Here is a 21,122-nt window from a genome sequence, read left to right as displayed (position 1 = left end):
TCGAGGAATTAGCAGTGTCTACCCACATACTACATGGCAACTATTTTCCCATAGACAACAATTTTCAAGATTTATTATCTCAGAAAATCTCAGTACCAACGAGCAGAAAGGTTTCTGTGAAGGTGCATTTTTGATGAGCAGCTTGGCTGGTCCTGGAGGAATCAAGGGCCGCCACTGACGTGAAGTTTCAGACTTGGCTGTGCTGCACACTCTGCAGCAGGCGCAGCCCTGCGGCTGGAACTGCTCTACGGCAGGGTTGTGCGGCCAGCTGGGCCCCACTTTCCTCAGCCTTTACTCCTAGGAAGGGAACTCCTTTGATGCAAAGCGTTCACGGGACTTTTTGCTCTGGAAAATCAGTAGTGTCTCATTCCCAGCTGCAGCTTGTTACTCTGTATGAAAGCCTGTTCCTTTAATGCGGCCTTTGAGCCTTGTCAGTTTACATCCCATTCCGATGGGGTCTTTATTCTAACAGTACAGTGCTGCACTTTTCCTGCTTCCTGGAATGCTCTCATCATGCTTCCTATTTCATCTGTTGAAATCCTCCCCTTGAGGCAAAACTACAGGATCCATGTACTTCTGATTTCCTCCACATCAAAGAGAAGGAATTAGCATTTGCCTTCAATTTGAGCCAAAATATATGGATGAAAATTGCCCAACAAGGCCTAAATCTTTCTGAACTTCCTAGCGCTTGGTTCTTGGCTCCTGGCAGGTGCTCAGTAGATGGTTAGAATAAGTGGAGAAATGGCTGTGGGGCAGGGGAAGGCAAAAGCTAAAAATCCTTGAGTCCTTTTCCTCTCTGGCTCAGGTCCCTCTGATCTTTTCAGTCATTAAATGTTTGTCCTACAGTGAGTTCAGCTCAAGGCTCATTTTCACTCCAGCCAACCGCACCATTCCCCACCACCACCATAAGAAACAGCAAACACTTGAGGATTGCACTACCCTTTATTCCTAAGATGGGAGGTGTCCTGAATCACATCCGGGGCCTCTGGTTCTCATTTATCAGGCCCCCAGCCCCTCCCAGAGCAGAATAAGCATGTTCAGGGGGGCTCACTGGGCGGGTGGCCAAGGTCCCTTTCCAGGGGATACACCATAAAGATGACATTGTCCCAGGGAGGAAGGGCTGGGTGACCTGGTCTGACTATCTCAAAGCCCAAGTAGCTGAAGGCCCGTAGCAGGGCACCTGTGAGGAGAGAACAGGTTAGATCATGCTGAAGCTCAATACAGCAATCCGCCTAGACTTGGCTTCTTCCACTAGGGAATGACTGGGGGAAGCGGTGTCGCACAGGCATTAGGATGATGTGTTTTGGAGTCAAACAGACCTAGGCTTTAGCCCTGGCTTCAGCACTTAGCTTTGTAATGTTCTGCAAATTAACCCTTCTGAACTTTGATTTTCTCGTTTGTAAAGTGAGGATCACAGAACTTTACTCAAAGAATTTAAATCAAATGAAAGGTTTATGAAGTGCTTAACACAATGATGGTATAGTCAACTCCCTGAGGGAAGAGGTATAGTTTCTGTAATGTGCATCTCACATCTGGTTAAATATATTCCTATCCTGGTCTTATGCCAGACCCTTTCACACTGTATGTGCTTAATGCGTTTGAGATCCTTTCTATCCTACCAGCCACATCCCTTGAATGGCTTCTGTGTAATTCACCAATGCTCCTTCAGTCTAGCTTCTGAAATCTACCTGCAGGGCCTTCCTGATTGTCCAGTTATAACTTGAATGAACAGATTGCTAGGTGCTTTGGTTCCTTGGCAGGGAGTTGGGGGTGGTGGTGAATCCCTGGAATACATGAGCATGCCCTTTTTTAAAGAGTGAGGGGAAGGTCTCCTACAAAGGAAAAGTCGCTGTCAGCTGCTTCAGGAACAGGGCCTAGAAGGACAGAGCAGATCCCCACCTCTGTCATTCCGGTTGTTTTGGAAGTTTACAAACACGGAGTCCACATTGGTCTTCTCCTCCACGTACTCCAGTGTTGCAGTCAAACTAGGGACCAGAGCGGAAAATCACGGTTAATATAATGTTTAGCAAGCTCAAAATCCCGCAGATGCCTACTGGAGCAGAAGAAATCTTATTGCTCAGTTTTTCCTGACCCAAGTAAGGCAATGAAAGTTGCTAAACTAGGTTAATAGATTTTTCTCTGAAGCCAAAGGACTATACACTACTGGCCTGACACCTATGCCACGGAAGGGGCCCCGGGGAGAAGGGGCCACTCCGTAAAGACAAACAGCGGGAGGGCACTTCCTTTCAACAATTTATGGATCCCCACTTGTGTTTCTGAATCAGCTGGGCAACCCTCCCTAGGCTTTTGTCCTGTGAACCCCAGGCTCAGCTCACAGGTTTGTCTGCATGCCAGTTCAGTGGTTTGAATGTGTCCAGCTCCTGACTAAGTCCTCACTGGTTAGCATACTCACTACCTGATTATGACATGATAAGGGTGAAATCCCCTACCTCTTCCCTCCCCTGTCCCCCATCCAGGCTCAGTCACCTTTCCCGGTTGCCTTGATCCAAGGCCCGATATGGGATATCCAGGAAAAGCCTGTGGTCACAAAGAAGGCCGTGCCAGTGGGCAGAGGTCTGGGGGGTGAGGCGGAAGTGGAAGTCTAGTTGCACTGGGTCCTGGTGAAGCAGGGGGTCAGTAGTCAGCACCGTCAGGTTCCCAGCCTAGAAAAGGAGTAAAAATGAGAGTAGCAGTCTGTTTCTGTGCTCACCCAACCCTCAAATCAGATCTCGGGCCAATTTGAGTATGTCTGTGGAAACAAGGAAGGGGCTGATAGGGAGACTGGGAGAATTAGAGCCAAGGCCTTACTCAGTGTCCCTTAGTCCTAGGACCTAATTCTGTCCTTATCATTGGAGTTCTCCCTTGATATCAGACAATATGGCATCTGCAGTCAATGCAGTATTGCCACTGGCTGGCCTCACTCAAGGGTGCACTAACTGTTCAGAAACTTATATTTGCATCAGAGAGGTTATACTTTAAACAAAGCTGTGCAATCTATTTATTGTCTCATCGATAATACTCTTCTTTTTCCCATCATGAGTTTTCTCTAAATTCTCCCATTTCTTAAAATGCAGAGCTCATACTCAGGCGTGTTACTGGGATATGATACAAAGGCAAGTGCAGGAGTTTTGGGTTCTAGTCCTTGAAATTAGCATCTAAACAGCTTTATGTCCCCGAAGTCTTAATACAGCCCATTTTTGTACCCACTTCCTTTTTTCCCATTCTGCTTTTCACCACCAGCCCTAGAACCTTGCCTTAAGATCTCTGGACCAGAATCGTTGTCTATAAAGTAGCTTTTACACATGAGCTCCAAGGTCTTGCCTAGCTCTAACTTTCTGTGACTCATTTTCCAACTAGCTACTGTCCCTGTGTAAGGTGACATCACAGCAAGCAAGGGACTGCCACGTCACAGTACCAGCTCACAGTCCACTTACCGAATAGAGTTCTTTAAGCTGGTCGTGATCTGCCTGCTTGGTGCTTCTGCCCACCTGAGGGCCTACTAGGGACTCAGGAGCACTGAAGGCAGCAACGGGGCCGGAGTGTTAGGTCCTCCTGTTCCTTATAAGTGATGCTGGTTGGGAAAAAGAGGCCCAAATTAGTTTATCTCTGAGTCCGAAATGGGGAGAGATTCATAACTTCCAGGTACACACAGCCAGGCTCTGGCACTACCTTCTGTATCTTACATGAACCAGTCTGTTTCCATTTTCCCAGGCTAGCCAGATAGAAAAAGTTTACAGTTCCATGTCAGCCTTCCATCCTGTTTTGCTATTTTACTCCTTGGGAGGGCCTTTCAAATACTTTTATTTTTCTTTACAATTTATATAAACAACTACAAATAGAGATGAAAACAATTACCTTTTATAACAAGGCAGCATCTTTTCCCGGAGGGTGATCTGGTATTTGTAACAGTAAAGGTAATAGGCGTATGGTGACCAGATCGGGTAGAGGTAGTTCCGTGTTTTTCCCCTCTTGATATAAGAAAGGGAGTAGACAGAGGGGCGTGACCTGTAACAAGGCAGTTTCTTAGTTCAGTGCCTCCCTGCGGCAAAGTGAGGTTCAGAGATCGGTGGCAGAGGTTCAGGCATCCTGGTCCATTGTGACCCGGTGAGCACTATGACACAGACAAGGGGCTAGCCCTGATGTCACTTCAGGACTCCACTCTGCTGCTCCCCTACCCCCTTAACCAAGGCTCCTATTCTACTAGTGTGCACTTCACAGCTGTACCACAGGTTAAAATACTTCAGTTTCTGTGCAAGTTGGTAAACAGCCCTGGCTGAACACACACCCACCCAATGTGGACCCCTCTCTGGCAGGGGTATATGCATACCCACGTCAGCAACTAAAGGGTTTGAGTCTGCCACTGTAGGGGGCTTCTAAGGCCCTGGTCCAGCATCTGACCTGATTGGTTTGTTCCCGGTTCCTATTAGTTCAATATTTTTATCATCATCCCTATACTTAATAACCCAGTGGTGCCACCGTCATTGAACTTTCTCATTGCCTTATAGGGTAAAAATTGCAAATTAAACACTTCCAGGGGCCTGGACAGCTAATGGGAATTAGTGGGGCTGAAGCAAAATGGAAAGCTCACATCCAGAAAGGAATGACACAGCTCGGCTCCATCCAGTTGCCATGTAGGAATACAGACTCAGTGGTATCAGATCGTAAGGTTTTTCAACAGAAACTGGAAAAACAGATTTTTGTGGTAAATCTCTCCAAATTGTTTTAAATTTTGGCTAACTCAATAAAAAAAATGTTGATTTAAAAAAAAAAACATTGTGAGAAAAATTTGGTTCTGGGGCCGTCAGTTTGAGACCTCTGCATATTCATTCATTCATCCATTTATTATTTATTGAGGGCCTACTATGAGCCAGGCACTATTCTAGGTGCTTGTGATACACCAGCTAACAAAACAAAGATCCCTGCCCCCTTGGAACATATCTTCTAACAGTGAAGAACAAACATAAAATTATTTAGTGTGTTAGATAATAGCTGCTATGGAGGAAAATATGGTGGAATAAACAAGGATCAGGAGTGGGGGGTGGGGAGGCAGGTTGCAGTAATAAACGGGGTGATCTGAGTAGGCCTCATTGAAAAGGTGACATTTAATTAAAGGCTTGAAGTGGGTGAGGGAGTTAGGCCAAGCCAGCATCTGGGGATAAGAGCATCCTGAGTCAAAGCCACAGCCAGCGCAGCAGCCCTATGGAGAAGGAAAGTGTTTTCAAGAAACAGCCAGGAGTCCACTGTGGCTGGAGTGGTATAAGCTACAGAGAGAGTAGAAGAAGTCAGAGCTAATGAGACTGGATCACACAGGCCCTTGTAGACCTTGTATGGCCTTTTTAAAAATTATTATTTTAATTGAAATGTAGTCAGTTACAATGTATCAGTTTCTGGTGTACAGCATAAAGTCCCAGTCATGTATCTATATACATATATTTGTTTTCATACTCAGTTTCATTAAAGGTTATAACAAGATATTGAATATAGTTCCCTATGCTGTATAGAAGAAATTTTTTTATCTACTTTTATGTATAGTGGTTAAAATTTACAAATCTCTAAACTCCCAAGTTTATCCCTTCCCACCCTCTTTCTCCTGGTAACCATAAGGTTGGTTACTCTCCAAGAGTCTGCTTCTGTTTTGTAGATGAATTCATTAATGTCCTCTTTTTTTCTTTTTTTTAAATTCCAAAATGAGTGATATTATATGGTATTTTTCTTTCTCTTTCTGGCTTACTTCCCTTAGAATGACAATCTCCAGGTCCATCCATGTTGCTGGAAATGGCATTATTTTATTCTTTTCTATGGCTGAGTAGTATTCCATTGTATAAATATACCACAGCTTCTTTATCCAGTCATATATCAATGGATATTCAGGTTGCTTCCATGTCTTGGCTGTTGTATATAGTGCTTCTTTGAACACTGGGATGCGTGTATCTTTTCAAATTAGAGTTCCCTCCAGATATATGTGTATGGCCTTTTTCTTTCACTCTGAGTAAAGGGGAAAGTCATTGCAGGTTTTGTGTGGAAGAGACATGGTCTGACTTAGGTTTTAAAGATTCTGACTGTTGCGAGTAAACTGTAGAGCAATGAAAGGTATTCATTAGACTACAGCAGTAATCCAGAGAAAGATAGTGTCTTATTCCAGGGTGGAGTGTTGGAGGTAGGTGATGGGATGTGGCTGGATTATGGAAACAGTATAAAGGTAGCAGCCAAAGGATTTCCTGGAGTAGGAGAGAAGTTGAATCCAAGAACTGAAAGAATGTGGAGTTGCCATCAACTGAGAGGAGAAAGGCTGCAAGTGAGGGAGTTTGGGGCAGGGGACAGAGATAGGTTTAGTTTGGAGCATGTTAACTTTGAATTGTCCATTAGACAATGTCAGGGGAAGATGACAAGCAGTTGAATATTCGTGTCGAGAGTTTAGAAGGCTACGATGGAGACAAAAATTTGAAGTTATTGGCGTACTAATGGTACTTTAAGCCATTAAGCTGAATGAGATCATCAAGGGTGAGTGTGTATCCTGAGAAGGGTAAAGATCCAAAGACTGAGTCCTGGGGGCACTCTAAGAAGTGGGGAGGAAAAGAGAAATCAGCAAAAGAAACTGAAAAATGCTGAAGTAGGGAGAAAACAAAAACAAACTGGTATCTTAAAAGCTAAGTAAAGAAAGTCTAATTAGGAGGAGGGATTACTGGTCAAAAGCTGTTTATAGATCAAGTAACATGATGCATAGAGCATTTTCCCATAAATCTCTTCTGCCAAACAGACCCAATTCATTCCATTTATATAGTTTACTCCCCAGTACTGGGACCCTCCGCAGAGGGAACCGTCTCCCTTGTGACTTAGAATTCTTTAAATAGGAGCCTAAATACTGCAGTGTGACAGTTAAGTGTTATGCGACTTCTGAGGTTGGCATAGCTTTTCAGAGGATCCCATCCTTCCGCCACTTTTAGATGGAGCTGACGTAAGGGAAAAAGTGAGAGCAGCACCCTCGCCCCTCAGCATCCACTTATCACAGAATGTTAGAACTGGAAGAGGCCTCAGAGCTGCTAGAGCGAAGTCAAAGCCTCCATTTAAAGTGAAGCCAAGAGGGAGAGGTTGTCTTTTCCGGTGTCAAACCGCCTAACCGTCATTCCACTAGCTGTCACTTGCTATGGGTGGCCCTCCCCAGAAAAGAAATAGGGAGAAGGGAGTGGGGGAAATGCTGACTCGTGGAGCATTCACCCCAATCCCTGGTCTCACGGGGGCAGCCGCGAGCCGGCCAGGTCCCGTTCCCCGCCCCGGGCCGGGCTTCCCCTGGCTCAGCCCAGGCAGAGCCGCGCCAGCTCAGGCGCGCCGCGGGCAGCCGGCGGGGGCCTTCCCTGCTGCCGGCGCCGGGGCCCTTTTGGGTCTCTCTTCGCGCCCGAGAACATGGCGGCGGCCGCCTGGGCCGCCCCGGGCCGGGCTCTGCTGCGGACCGGCGCTGAGCGGCTGCTGCGGGGAGGAGTTCGGGAGCTCCTCCGCCCGCGACGTGAAGGGGGCGTCCCCGGCCCGGAGCGCGACTTCAGCCTCTCTCACAATCGGGTGAGGGCCGGATCTGAGCTCTGGGGCTCTTTGACCCTGGTGGAGCTATTTAAAGCCCAGCCTTGTTTCCGGGGGCGCGTGGAGACCTGGCGGGGCCCCAGGCTGGGGATGGTGGGCTTTCCTTGAAGTGCTGGCGGCCGGAGAAGGCGTCTCGCGGGAGACTCGCTCACCCCCGCTCCCCCGGCCTCCAGGGCACGGTCATTGTGGAGCGCTGGTGGAAGGTTCCGCTAGCGGGAGAGGGCCGGAAGCCGCGCCTGCACCGGCGGCATCGCGTCTACAAGCTGGTGGAGGACACGAAACACCGGCCCAAAGACAACCTGGAGCTCATCCTCACGCAGTCGGTGGAGGGTAAGGCCTGGGCACAAGTACTTCCTATCTCAGACTGGTCCTGTTTGGCATCAACTTTTTTCTGCCCTTTCCCTACTTTGTGGGAATGATCACTTCTATGTGTGAGACAAGGGAGCCATAAAAAGCACTGTGGTTGTGACATTGGTCTCCTACGTGGAAAAGTAGAACATGAATGCAGCAACATAATTGTGTTGGGGGAGAGAGGCCTGACAGTATGTGCCGCAGATACTGACATCCCGTGATGGAACAATGCCTCATTTTGTACAGGGAATGTTAAGTTTCTAAATCAGGCCCTAAAGAAGTGAATTAGAAGTCTCCTAAGTGTTGTTCCTAGCGAATATTGATATTTTTTCTAGGAAGAATAAACACTGAGAAAATAAAAGGTCCTTTATTCTCTGATTGTCATCTTCTCTATAGGGACTGCTAGATAATTCTCATCCAGTGACTCTGTTCTCTGTTGGCAGAACTTGGAGTCCGAGGTGACCTGGTCTCAGTGAAGAAATATGTGGGCCGTAATCGACTACTTCCTCAAGGACTGGCTGTATATGCATCTCCTGAAAATAAGAAGCTATTTGAGGAGGAGAAATTGGTGAGCTCAAAAGAAGGCAGAGGGACATGAAGGAATTAAAACCTTAAGATTTTCTCTAGCAACTTTTGTCCCTTTGATATTTAATTTGAAAATGAAGTAGGAACTAGAAGAACAGGAAATCAGAAGCCCGGCATAGTAAGAGTTTGTTACTAGTTTCCATGGACTCATCTGTTTTTTTTTTTTTCCATTAACTTTTTTCCCTAGCTGAGGCAAGAAGGAAGATTAGAGAAGATCCAGACCAAGGCAGGTGAGGCGGTAAGTAGAAACATAGAAAGTCTTTATTTATTGGTCACCTACAGGAGTCACCAATCTCTTCCTGAAAGGCTTCTTGACTTCCTTGAAGTCTTCTGATTTCAGGCGCAGTGTAGAGGCAAGGGGAAGGGTGTGGTATTGAGACCTCTTGGGAGATCCTGACCTGTTGGGTGAAGTGCCCTAGCTTATTGAGGGAGGCCCCAACCTGGACACCAGGGGAATCTATGGAAAAGTGTGAGATGACGGCTCTGCCTTCAAGTGTGTTTACAGACAAGCTGGAGAGAACATAACACACAAGAAAGTGATACATAAACTCAGGGCAGTAAATTATGAGTGACACGGACCGAGATGTATTGGGAAGGTTTTTTTTTTTCTTCAGATGGGATTGAACTGGGCCTTGTAGGGTTAGTAGGCTTTGCATAGGCCAGGAGGGTTGGAAAGTTATTTTTAAGGGAGAAAAAGTATAAGTAGATAGTTAAAGCATGTTTTTTAATACAATGTTTAAAGGTTATACCCCATTTACAGTTATTACAAAATACTAGCTCTATTCCCCATGTTGTACAATATATTCTTGTAGCCTATGGTACACCCAATAGTTTGTACCTCCCACTCTCCCACCCCTACAGTGTCCCTCCCCCCTCCCCACTGGTAACCACTAGTCATCTATATCTGTCGGTCTGTTTTTTATTAAATTTACTAGTTTGTTGTATTTTTTGGATTCCACATATAAGTGATATCATACAGTATTGGTCTTTGACTTATTTCACTTAGCATGTCCTCCAAGTCCACCCATGTTGCTGCAGATGGCAAGTTTTTGTTCTTTTTTATGGCTGAGTAATATTCCAACACACACACACCCCTTTATTCATTCATCTGTGGATGAATACTTAAATGTCTTCTCACACACACACATACATATATATATACCACATCTTTATTCATTCATCTGTGGATGAATACTTAAGTTTCTTCCTAAGCAACACTTACGTTGCTTCCATATCTTGGCAATTATAAATAATGCTGCTGTGAACATTGGGGTGCATGTATCTTTTTGAATTAGTGTTTTGGGGTTTTTTTGGCTGTATATCCAGGAGTGGAATTGCTGGGTCATATGGCAGTTCTGTTTTTAGTTTTTTGAGAAACCTCCATACTATTTTCCAGTTCCTGCACCAACTTACATTCCTATCAACAGTGTATGAGGGTTCCCTTTTCTTCACATTCTCACCAGCATTTGTTGTGTTCTTTTGATGACAGCCATTCTGAGCAAGTATGAGGTGATATCTCAGTTAAAGCATGTTTTAAAATAGAAAGTAGACTGGTCTAGCTAAAGCAGGACTTATATATTAAGAAATAAATGACTGGAAAGGTTGGTGGGGCAGGATTTACAAAACATTTTGAGTCCTCAGCTCATGAATTTATAGTTCATTCTGTGAGCAGGGAGGGACCACTAACGGTGCAGGGGTGGGACTGAAGGGCCAGAACATTGGGTTACAACAGCCTGTGAAAATCATTCCACCCTGAGATGTGCCAGTGGCCCCCATTGATCAGCCTGATTTTGACTTGGCCGATTTCTCCTTGCTTAGGAACAGCCAGGTATAGGCAGCATTCTCCTCCAGAGTGTCACAAAAAACATTTTTCCATAATAATCAGCCTTGAAACAGTAAGAATGTTCTGTCTTTCCTATTCATCTTCTAACCTGTCTTGGCTGTGAGGCAGAAATTGTGCTTTTCCTGAACTCTCAGTTCTTGTGCCTCTTGCCTCTCCTTTGATTCTAACTCTAAACTATCCTGTATTTAATTCCTCTCAGACAGTGAAATTTCTGAGAAGTTGTCACCTGGAGGTGGGGATGAAGAACAATGTCAAATGGGAGCTAAACCCTGAAATAGTTGCTCGCCACTTCCTCAAAAATGTGAGTGTTCCCAAACACCTCTATACCCCTGAGGGCGGAAGCTACCCCTGGAAAGGAGGCCCAGGATTGAGCCTTTTTTTAGGAAAGTGTGTGATCATCAGCTGGAGTTCAGGCAAGTGTTCTTGGTTGGTTTGCAGGGTTGTGAGAGCAAAATGACTTAAGGATTGAGGATGGTCACATAAAATTGAAGACTGATAGGAACAGATGGTGGTATCGTTTATTTTCTCTCGCTAGGGGAAACCTGGGGAAATGTGACTCACTGGAGAATTTTTACTTTTGTGGATGAAGTGATTTTTCTCTCAAGCCCTGTTTCTCTTTGCGAATCCACCTCCCTTTCTGAGCAATCAGTACTGAGTTTCTCTGCCACTGTCTGTGGAGGTTTGTGTCCTCTCGTGGGACCATCCAGAGTCACCTCCCCAGGTTTTTTCATCCCTGTACATGAAGACCTAGCTCCTCTTTCTGAGGTTGCCTAGAGTGGCAGCCCTGTAACAGAGTGCCTTTTGGCTGTGAATTTTTTTGCAGCTTGGTGTTGTGGTCGCCCCACATGCACTGAAGTTACCAGAAGAGCCCATCACACAGCGGGGCGAGTACTGGTGTGAGGTGACGGTGAGTGTTTCACGGACTGTCTCCTTTTTCTCACGGGGTGGAAAGCTGGGGTTGGATGGTATTAGTTCTTACCTGCTCAGCTGATCTCTGAGGCTTCCTGTTTTGTGTATAGGTAAATGGACTTGACACCGTGCGGGTACCTATGTCTGTGGTGAACTTTGAGAGGCCCAAGACCAAAAGATACAAGTACTGGTTAGCCCAGCAAGCTGCCAGGGGAATGGCTCCCACCAGTTCCCAGACGATCTGAACCTTTACTCCCTCGAAAGCAGCGAAGCAGAACCAGAGGAGCAAAGACGGGCCAGCACTGTGATATCGCTCCCAGCTCTGACCAAATATGGAATTTGAGCGAGCGTATGGAGACACTGGACACAGGCATGCACATACATGTTGAATTGTCCATATTTGCCATCTTCATCTTCAACCGTTAAGCACAGCTGGCCTCACTGTGGCAGTCCTGCTCCAGGAGTACCAGGCTGTAGATTTGATAAGCTGTGTTAATAGACCAAAAGAGTCTAGATCCGTTTAGCCTCTTCCTCCACTGGAATTCAGTGGAACAAATGGAAGAGCTAGCGCATTCTTATCCAAACTGAACATTTGTATCCTAGGGAGAAATAAAGAGGTTGTATTCTTTTTAGGTGTTGTTTACTGGAGTTGAGTAGACTGGGGACAGAACCTCCAAGTAGGATGTCCTCTTGTGCCACTGGGGTTTGCAGCGAAAAAGGAAGACAAGAATACATTTGCAGGCTGCATCCCAGTTGCTATGGGCAAACTACTCAAGCTGATACGCCTGTGGGCTTAAAACGTATTCCCAGGAGGTATATTGATAACGTCTGCAGTACAAATAAGCACAGTGGGGTCTACTTTTCTAAGAAGATCTGAATAAGGCCTAAGGGTAATTGTTAGAGAAAATGAAGCTGGGATAAAAGCAGCTTAAAAAGGGAACTTCTGTTTCTTAAATCATCTCCTGAAATTTTGAAAAAGAAAATACCTTGGTTCCCAGACCAAGGTTAAGATAATAGGGCTAGTCATTAGGTAATTATGAAATGGGAGGTGAGGTAAGTAGATAGTTCTGCGTAAGTTCAAGGTCTGTTCCTGGGGGAGAAAAAGACCAACTGTTGACAAGTCGATTGTGCCAGACTCACTCAAATATGTAAGATTTTGCAATTTAGGAAGGATAAAGACGAGACCATTGACTCTACTGCTGTCCTTAGTAAAAGTTCAGAGAGATTGGTTTCTGTCATCCTATTTGAGCTTACCTACTGTGCCAAGCCCGTTAAAATGACCCCTTCAGGATTCTGGTGGGCCTCTTTCCCTGGGAAAATTAAAAGAGGAAGATTTGGGACCCACCACAACCCCTGCTGCTGTAGCTTAAGTCTGCGACTGGTACTTACCTCCTCCTCTACTACCCATTCTAGATTCCTCCCCCACCCCCACGCCCTCAGTTTATACTTTTATTGATCCAAATGGGCTGCCTGATAAGGTACCTGGTCATCATGTCTTTCTCAGGTCATGGTTAAACTTGTCCGTTTATCCTGCCAGGATAGTGATTCCTTTTCTTAATCTCTGTCTCTTAGTAGTGATCTGAAGTAATCTGGTGGCAGCCATAGCTTAAAGTACAGTAAGACTTGGTGTGTCTGTCCACTGGTAGAAATAGTCTCCTCCTGGGAAGCAGGACTTCTAAATCCTCAGAGCCTGGAGTTGAGGAGGCAGGGTCCTCCAGTAGGATCACTGAGGATGTTGGCTGTGAAGGGGCTGCTCCTACATCCAACCCCTGTATCCCAGACCCATATCTTTTACTTGGGGACAGCACTCTAGGTTGGCTATTGATCCAGGGTATATACTGCATCCTGGAGGATGGTGTCTCATCTTTACAGAGTATCATATCTCCAAGCTGGTGTCTCAGCTGTTTCTTCAACAAGATGTTCCATTGTTCTATCAGGTGGGTTGCTTCTGGGTATTACGGTGTGTGATCAGACATGGATCCTATTGTCATGTACCCAGTGCTGTACCTCCTTGCTAAAATGTGGGTCTCTTGGTCCAACGCAATTTTATGCAACACTTTGTGCCAATGGATCAAATATCCTGTAAGCCCTTGAATGATGGTGGTAGGAAAGGTAAACCCATACCTTTAACACACATCAATTCAGGTCAGGATGGAACTGCCCCTTTCAGGACAGCAGAGACTCAATGTAATCAACTTACCAGGTGGCTAGATGGTTTCCTTGAGGAAGGGAGACGTGTCAGGAGCTCAGGGTTGGTGCCTGTTGCTAGCGAGACGGACTGTCAGTCACAACAGCTGGAGCCAGGTCAGCTTGGCGGGCCCATGATGTGGGGCCCGTGCGTAACTTCCACCGTGGCTCCTCTACTGAAATCTTTGAATACTAACCTGTGCACGCATGGGATGAAACTTCATAAGGCTTGGGGTGGGGGGCGGGGGGGACACCAGACAGCAGTAAGCCAAACAATTCCCAGAGCTCACAATATTGGGAATGTTTTGTTTGTGTTCCTGGCAGCCAGTGTGGGTACATCTTGTAATACATAGAGCACCAGGTAGAGTCCTCAAAAGGCCATTTGAATAAATGCTACTCTGGAACCACCATGCAGAGCTTGAAAGCGAGCCTTGAAAGGCTCAAACTGCTATCAAGTATTCCAGAACCAAGACCAACACTCATGAAAGAAATGCAGCAAAATCTAGCACTAAACAACATAAAATTCATGATGTCTGATAGCAAATCAAATATTACCACAAAAAAAGAGACAAAGAGAGACAAAAATGTTACCAAAAACCAAGAGAAACCATCTTAGATATGACGGGGTGGAATTAGAAGACAGGATATTAAAATAGCTATAAATATGCTTCATATACTTAAGACTATAAAGGTAAACAAAAATGTGAGAGAAATGGAATATAAGACCCAAATGGAATTTCTAGAGGTGAAAAATACAGAATCTGACCTAAAAAATACACTGATGGAACTTCTACTTCCAAGAAGATGGAATAGATATACTTCACAATTCCTAATACAACTATGAAGCCTGAAAATTATATGTAAAACAAATATAAGATGACTTTGAAAGCTGGAAAGAGGAAAGCAGACTGTCTAGGAAACTCAGGACCCAAGGAACAATGCTGCAGTGAGTGCCTTGGGTTTTCTTTTTGCCTCATTTATCCCAGACTTGGAGCTGGAGAAACCAGCAACTTGGAAATGCCAAGTTGGGGCACAGGTTAAATAAATAATAATAAGCTCCATGAAAGCCTGCTCCTGCAGCCGAAGGAACGCAGCAGCCCAGCAAGACACAACTTTTAGACAATAACTGCTCCACACTAGCCAAACACCGCAGACAGCACTGTGGCCCTACCCCCGCCACGCCAAGGCTAAGTGGGGAACCCAGACTCCCACCCTCTCAAGGTTATAACAAGTCACCCCAACATCTGTGCCACCCTGGCCAAGTAGGGAACTACAGCTTTTCTCCCCACCAGCCAGTAATGAGTCCTCGTCCCTATCCCTGGTGTCAGTAAAGACCACGGTGTCAGCAGGGAACCTGGCAGAAAAGAGGCACCCTTCTTCCTTCCTGCAGGGTTGAGTCAGAGGAGGCCTAGTGGAGAGTCAGGACTTTCACTGTTACCCGGCAGTAATGAGGCCACATCCACCACATAACCAGCGGAGACCAGCTGGGGAGCTGGAACCCACACCCCCGCCTAACAGTAAAGAGACGCTCCATATCCCTTGTGTGTCAATGGAAGTGCAGTGAGAAATCTGAAATTCCACCGATCAGCAATGAAGACCTACCTCCCCGTCCTGTGCCAAAGCAATGTTAAGAAGTCAGTTAAAACAAGTTTTAAATTAAGATTCAGAGCCTCATAATACAAGTGTCCAGATTCCAATTTTTTAAAAATCTCTCAACATAGTCGTATTATAGTTGGAGGCTTCAATACCCCTCTCTCAATAGCTGATAGAACAACTAGACAGAAAATCAGCAAAGATACAGAAGAATTCAACACCATCGACCAACAGGACTTTATCAACATTTATAGAGCAGTCTACCCAACAGCAGCAGAATACATATTTTTTAAATTCTCCCACAGAACATATACATAGACCATATTCTGGACCATAAAAATAATCTCAATTAAAATTGAAAAGAATTGAATCAAACAGAATGTGTTCTCTGACCACCATGGACTCAAAATAGGAAGGATAGGAGGAAAATCTTCAAATACTTAGAAACTGAACAATACACTTCTCAATGACCTACAGGTCGATAGGACATCTCAAGAAAAGAAAAATTTAAATACACTGAAGTGAATAAAAATGAAAACACAACATACCAAGTTTATGGCACACAGCTAAAGCAGTGCTGAGGGGAAATCACAGCACCAAATGCACACGGAAGAAAAGAAGAAAGGTCTACAGCCAGTCATTTAAACTCCCACCTCAAGAACCTAGAAAAAGACCAAACTAAACCCACAGCAAGCATGAGCAAGAAAATAAAAGAACAGAAATCAGTGAAACTTACAAAAGAAAAACAATAGAAAATGTCAATGAAACAAAGAGCTGATTCTTTGAGAAAAAATCAGTAAAATTGACAAACCACTAGGAAAAGTGCCAAGAAAAAGACATAAATTACAAATACAGGAATGAAACATGGCATGTCACTAAAGACTTCACAAATATAAAAAAGATAAGGGAACACTATGAACTCTATGCACATAAATTTAAGAACTTCGACAAACCAGATTAAATCCTTGAAAAACAAATTATCACAACTAACCCAATATGAAATACATCATTTGAATAGACCTATAACAATTAAGCAAACTGAATAAATAATTTACAGCTGCCCCCGTCTCCCCCCACCCCTCAGAATTCTCCAGGCCCAGGTAGTTTCTCTGGAGAATTCAACCAAATGTTTAGGGAAGAATTAACACCAATTCTATAGTTTCTTTCGCAAAACAGAAGAAGAGAGAATACTTCCCAATTCATTTTATGAAGCTAATATTACTCGAGGCGGCGGGTTGCGGGGAGGGCGGTGGAAACAGACCACAACAGTACAAAGAAAGTACAGACCGATATCTCTCATGAATATACATCCAAAAATCCTTAACAAAGTATCAGCAAATAGATTTTACCAATGCATAAAAAGATTTATACACCATTCTCAAGTGGAGTTTATTCCAGGGATGAAAGTCTGGTTCAATATTCAAAAATCAACCCATGTAATCCACTATATTAAGACTCTAAAGATCACATGATCATATCAAGTGATTCAAAAGAATCATTTGACCAAATTCAACACCCACTCATCATTAAAAAAAAAAAAAGACTCTCAGAAAAATAGGAATACAGGGAAACAACTTCAGCTTGACAAGAACACCTACAGAGCCTACAGCTAACATTATACTTAATGGTGAAAGTCTGAGTGAGTTGCTTTTCTCTGAAGATGAGGAATAAGGCAAATATATCTGCCATCACCTCTTGTCCAACATAGTGCTGGCGGTTCTAGACAGTGCAGTAAGGCAAGAAAGAGAAGTAAAAAGGCATATGGATTAGAAAAGAAAAAATAAAACTGTTCCCATTTGCAGATGCCACAATTTTCTATGTAGACAATCTCAATGAATCTACCAAAAAGAAAAAAACCTCCTAGAAACAAATACACACACACACACCCTTGTGGACAGCAAAATTAAAAATACTATTTACAATTGCTCAGAAAATTACTTAAGTATAAGTAACCAAACAAATACAGATTTATACGCTAAAACTATACAATGTTGATTGAAAAATATCAAATATCTAAGTAAATGGAGAGACATTCTGTGTTCATGGATCAAAAGACTCAATTTAGTAAAGATGTCAATCCTTCCCCAAATTGATATGCAGGTTTAATGAAATTACCTTCAGAATCCCCACAATTTTTGTAGGCATACACAATATTATTCTAAAATTGATATGGAAAGCAACGGAACTAGAATGGGTAAAATAATTTTTAAAAAGACAATAAAGTGTAAGGAATCAGGCTACCCAATTTTAAGATTTATTATGCACAACAACAATCAATGCTGTGTTTTACAGCTGGAGGGTAGACACATCAATCAGTGGAACAGAACAGAGATCCCAGAAACGGACCCACACAAATATGCCCAACTTATTTTTTGGACAAAAGTACCAAAGCAATTCAATGGAGGAAAGATAGCCTTTTCAACAAACGATGCTGGAGTAATGCAGACAGCCACAGGCAAAAGAGAAAGTCAACCTCAATCTAACGCCTTACTCAAAAATTAACTCAGAATGGCCACAGATTTAATGAAAACTGTAAAACTATAAAGCTTTTTTTTTTAAAGGAGAAAATCTTCAAGATCTAGGATTAGACAAAGAATCCTTAAATTTGACACCAAAAGCATGCTCCATCAAAGGAAAAGTCAAGAATTTGGACCTCATCAAAATTAAAAACTTGTGCTCCTGGAAAGCCCATGTGAAAAGACAAGCTTCTGGGGAACAGTATTTGCAAACCATTTCTGTAACATGTATCTAAGTAAAGAGAACTCTCATACTCAAAAACAAACAAAACAAACAAAAAACCCCACAAATAATCCAGTAAGAAAATGGGAAAAAGCTGTGAACATATATTTCACCAAAAAGGATATATTCAGGGAAAGGAAGCACATGAAAAGATGTTCAACATAATTAGCCATCAGAGAAACGCAAATTAAAACCACAGTGAGATACGACCTACACCTGTCAGAATGGCAGAAATGAAGATTATGACAGCAAATGCTGGTGAGGATAGACACACTGGCCATACGTTGCTGGTAGGAGTACAAAGTGGGGAAGCCACTTTGGAAGAGAATTTGGCCAATTCCTTACAAAGTTAAATATACACTTACCATCTAAGTCAGCAGTACCAACCCCAGGTATTTACTAAAGAGAAATGAAAAGTTACTAATGATACATTTAATGTTCATAGGAGCTTTATTCCCCCAAATGGAAACAACCCAAATGGCCATCAACCGATGCATAAAGAATGGAACAGTACTCACCAAGGTAAAGGAACAAGCTAATGATACGCACAACACTGATAAATCTAAAAATATGCTACATGAAAGAAGTTGGACACAAAAGAATACATGATGTATGATTCCATTTATGTGGAATTATTAAAAAGCCAAAACTCTGGTGACAAAATACCCATGTTGGCTAGGAGCCAGAGCTTTGGATGAGGATTGACTGCACAGGGGCATGAGTAGTGATGGACTGGTAAATGTCAGCAACCAGCTTTTGGTGGGGAGGGAGCCCTGACTTGTAGCATTTGCCAGTTTCTATAAATACCCCTTCCATTGCCAGCTTCACATTACCAATGTGACATCACTGAACACCGGGTAGGGGAGCGGTGCACCTGGATCTCACTAGGTGGTGTATGTTGGCTCCAGCAAACCGCTGGGCACAAGAGAATGTCATGGGATAACAGAAATGTTACATATCTTGTAGTGATGGTTGAACAGCTATATAAATTTGAAAAACTTATTAAAGGTATGTTTTAAATTGGTGAATTTTAATGCAAATAAATTATACCTCTATAAAGATTTATTTTTTTAAGTTGGCTCAGGTGTAGAAACAAGGAACTATAACTTTCTATCAGGGTGGCTGCCCTCAGCTTCCTGATCATCCATTCCTGATCACCTTTAATTGTACAGATTGGTCAGTATCCTTCCTGAATGCTCGCTACCTTGTTCTCAGGAAAGCTATGTTCCATGAATGATCTCCAGAGCTCTCTGCCAGTCAGAACCCAGCTGCCTCTCCAGCATTCCCGCTCAGTACAGTAATTCAGCCACACTGACTTCGATGACGACGCATCCCCCTCCTGCCCTGGCAGCTCCTCTCACCCCCAGGACTGTCAGCGAGCCTGGTTCTGGGACAGTCAGTCCTGGCCTACAGAGCAAGGCCATCCCTGAGCTCCTAGTGACACTGGTGCTTGTCTCACCAGCATACCCTTTCTCACATCAGTAAATAGAATACCCTTTGGGCCTTCTGATAGACCATAATCATTTGGTGACTTTTCTGGCTTTTACGCAGCACATACATCTGGCATATTCACTCTAACGTGCCCACCTTTTTGAGGCTTCCTTCCATCATATACACCAAGGCAGCTCTAGCATTTCTGCTTCACCTAATATGCATGTGTCTTTCTCCAAGTTCCCAAGAGTCATCCTATCAGAGTATTAGCAACATCTCTTCGGGTCCTTGTCAGAGTATTAAGTCCTGCCTTACAGGAGGGTGCTCCCATATCCGTATACTCTCCCTCGCCAAACAATGTCCACCCTCCTTGATCCAGTAACCTCAGAATCCAGTCCCACACATCCTCTCCCATCTCCAGCCATACATCCTGGCCAGGCTCTCCAGTGCCTCCAAGGCCTAGTCTTCCTCATGGGGCTCTTACCTGGGTCTGTTGCACTTAATCCTAGCTATCGGTCTGGAGGCCAGGAGAGGAGGTGGGAGCAGATCTTGAAAGGACCATGCATTGTCTTGCAAGGCAGAGGCCTCTGCATCATCTTGAAACAAGGGAGGAGTGATAGCCTTTAACAGGGATAAGTGGGTGCTTTTGCAGGCCCAAAGGATGTGCAAGAATTTGGAGATTCAAGATTTTTTTAAAGTATCAACCCAGATGTCCCATTCCATGCCTCAGGGTCTCACCCCTTCCCAATAAACCTGCCAGAGTTAAGAATTCAAACTTACCTAGAGCCCTGCTACCCTTATAATTAAACCCTGGACCTTATTCTCAGCTTTTTGGGTCCTCTAGGCTCATAAATTGCCAAAGAGGGCCTCTGGCTTTCACAGTTAGCCTTCAGTTCATGATCAGTCACCCTCCACCTTTCACTGTCTGTCTCCAGTGCACTAACAGCCTTCCAATCACATTGTCTTTATAACTTCTCAAACCTGATATATTTCCCCAACTAATGCGTTCCCTCCCGCCAGGACCCCAGCCCGGTTCACCACTAGTGAAAGTTTCAACAAGGGCACTGACCCAGCATGCCAGGGCCATCCATGCTCTCCCTGCCACCAGTGGTGGGGTCCTCACTGCCAGTTGGCCAGCAAGTGATTTGGCTTTAAAATCACATTTTAGAATCTGTTTCCTCAGTACTCTTGGCACTAACTTTGGGTTCCCTGGGAAACATACTTTGAGATGGAGATTTGAGTAAAGGAGGTTCCTTAGGGTGTGCTAAGGGTCGACAACACCTGTGAGAAAGTGAAAGCCACAGGGCTGGACAGGAGCAGCTCTGGAGCTGTGGTGACCCTTCAGGGCTGTCCCCCACAGAGGCGATGGAATGAACCTTTTTACTCCCACACTGACCAGTGAATACAGGCTGTCTCAAGATGGGCACTACCTTAAATGATTTTTCAGTTGAGGGCAATTCCTAGAGGGTCTCAGCTTAGAACTGTTAGCCCCTAAAATTCCCAGCACCTCGGGCAGGAGGGAAGGCCACAGGATTGCGTGCTTCAGTCCTGAAAAGAGGTATCTGGATGGTGCACCGTAACTTCCATTATAGGACCTTTAAATATAAGAAGCAGGACACATTTTTTTTGGTACTTCTCACCGAGGACAGTATAGACAACTTCTCTCCCCTCCTAGACGGTTCAGTGTGTGGGATCTCACAGTCAGTCACTTTACTATTAGAAGGGTTGTCAGCTGAGGGGAAAAATCTGTATATTCCAAAACCAAATAGACATTGTGTTAGGATCTTATGTCAGTCCTAACACTGCCATAACCTACTGAACACATGGATCAAGAGCACACTCTGCATCCTGCCTCCTCGTTAAGGAGAGGACCACCCTTCTTTACACTCAACAGATCTTCCCATAACATCTA

At 44.3% G+C, this 21,122-nt stretch overlaps 2 protein-coding genes across 2 annotated transcripts; one reads left to right on the top strand and one right to left on the bottom strand.

Moving 5' to 3' along the window:
- Positions 1-662: 662 nt before the first annotated feature.
- OAZ3 (ornithine decarboxylase antizyme 3) lies at positions 663-7,176 on the bottom strand. Its single transcript, XM_010958413.3, is given in 6 exon segments — positions 663-1,180; positions 1,900-1,985; positions 2,488-2,663; positions 3,435-3,509; positions 3,511-3,571; positions 3,856-7,176. Coding segments are annotated over 6 exon segments (561 nt in total). The 5' UTR covers positions 3,876-7,176; the 3' UTR covers positions 663-1,037.
- A 142-nt stretch (positions 7,177-7,318) lies between these two features.
- Positions 7,319-11,888, top strand: MRPL9 (mitochondrial ribosomal protein L9). The gene is made up of 7 exons (XM_010958542.3): positions 7,319-7,554; positions 7,746-7,902; positions 8,367-8,491; positions 8,696-8,746; positions 10,551-10,652; positions 11,175-11,258; positions 11,371-11,888. The coding sequence occupies exons 1-7, from the start codon at positions 7,402-7,404 to the stop codon at positions 11,503-11,505; spliced, it is 807 nt and encodes a 268-aa protein (XP_010956844.2). The 5' UTR covers positions 7,319-7,401; the 3' UTR covers positions 11,506-11,888.
- Positions 11,889-21,122: the final 9,234 nt, after the last annotated feature.

Source organism: Camelus bactrianus, chromosome 21 (assembly GCF_048773025.1).
Source record: "Camelus bactrianus isolate YW-2024 breed Bactrian camel chromosome 21, ASM4877302v1, whole genome shotgun sequence".
Taxonomy (NCBI): Eukaryota; Metazoa; Chordata; class Mammalia; order Artiodactyla; family Camelidae; genus Camelus; species Camelus bactrianus.
This window is presented reverse-complemented; position numbering and strand designations above follow the sequence as displayed.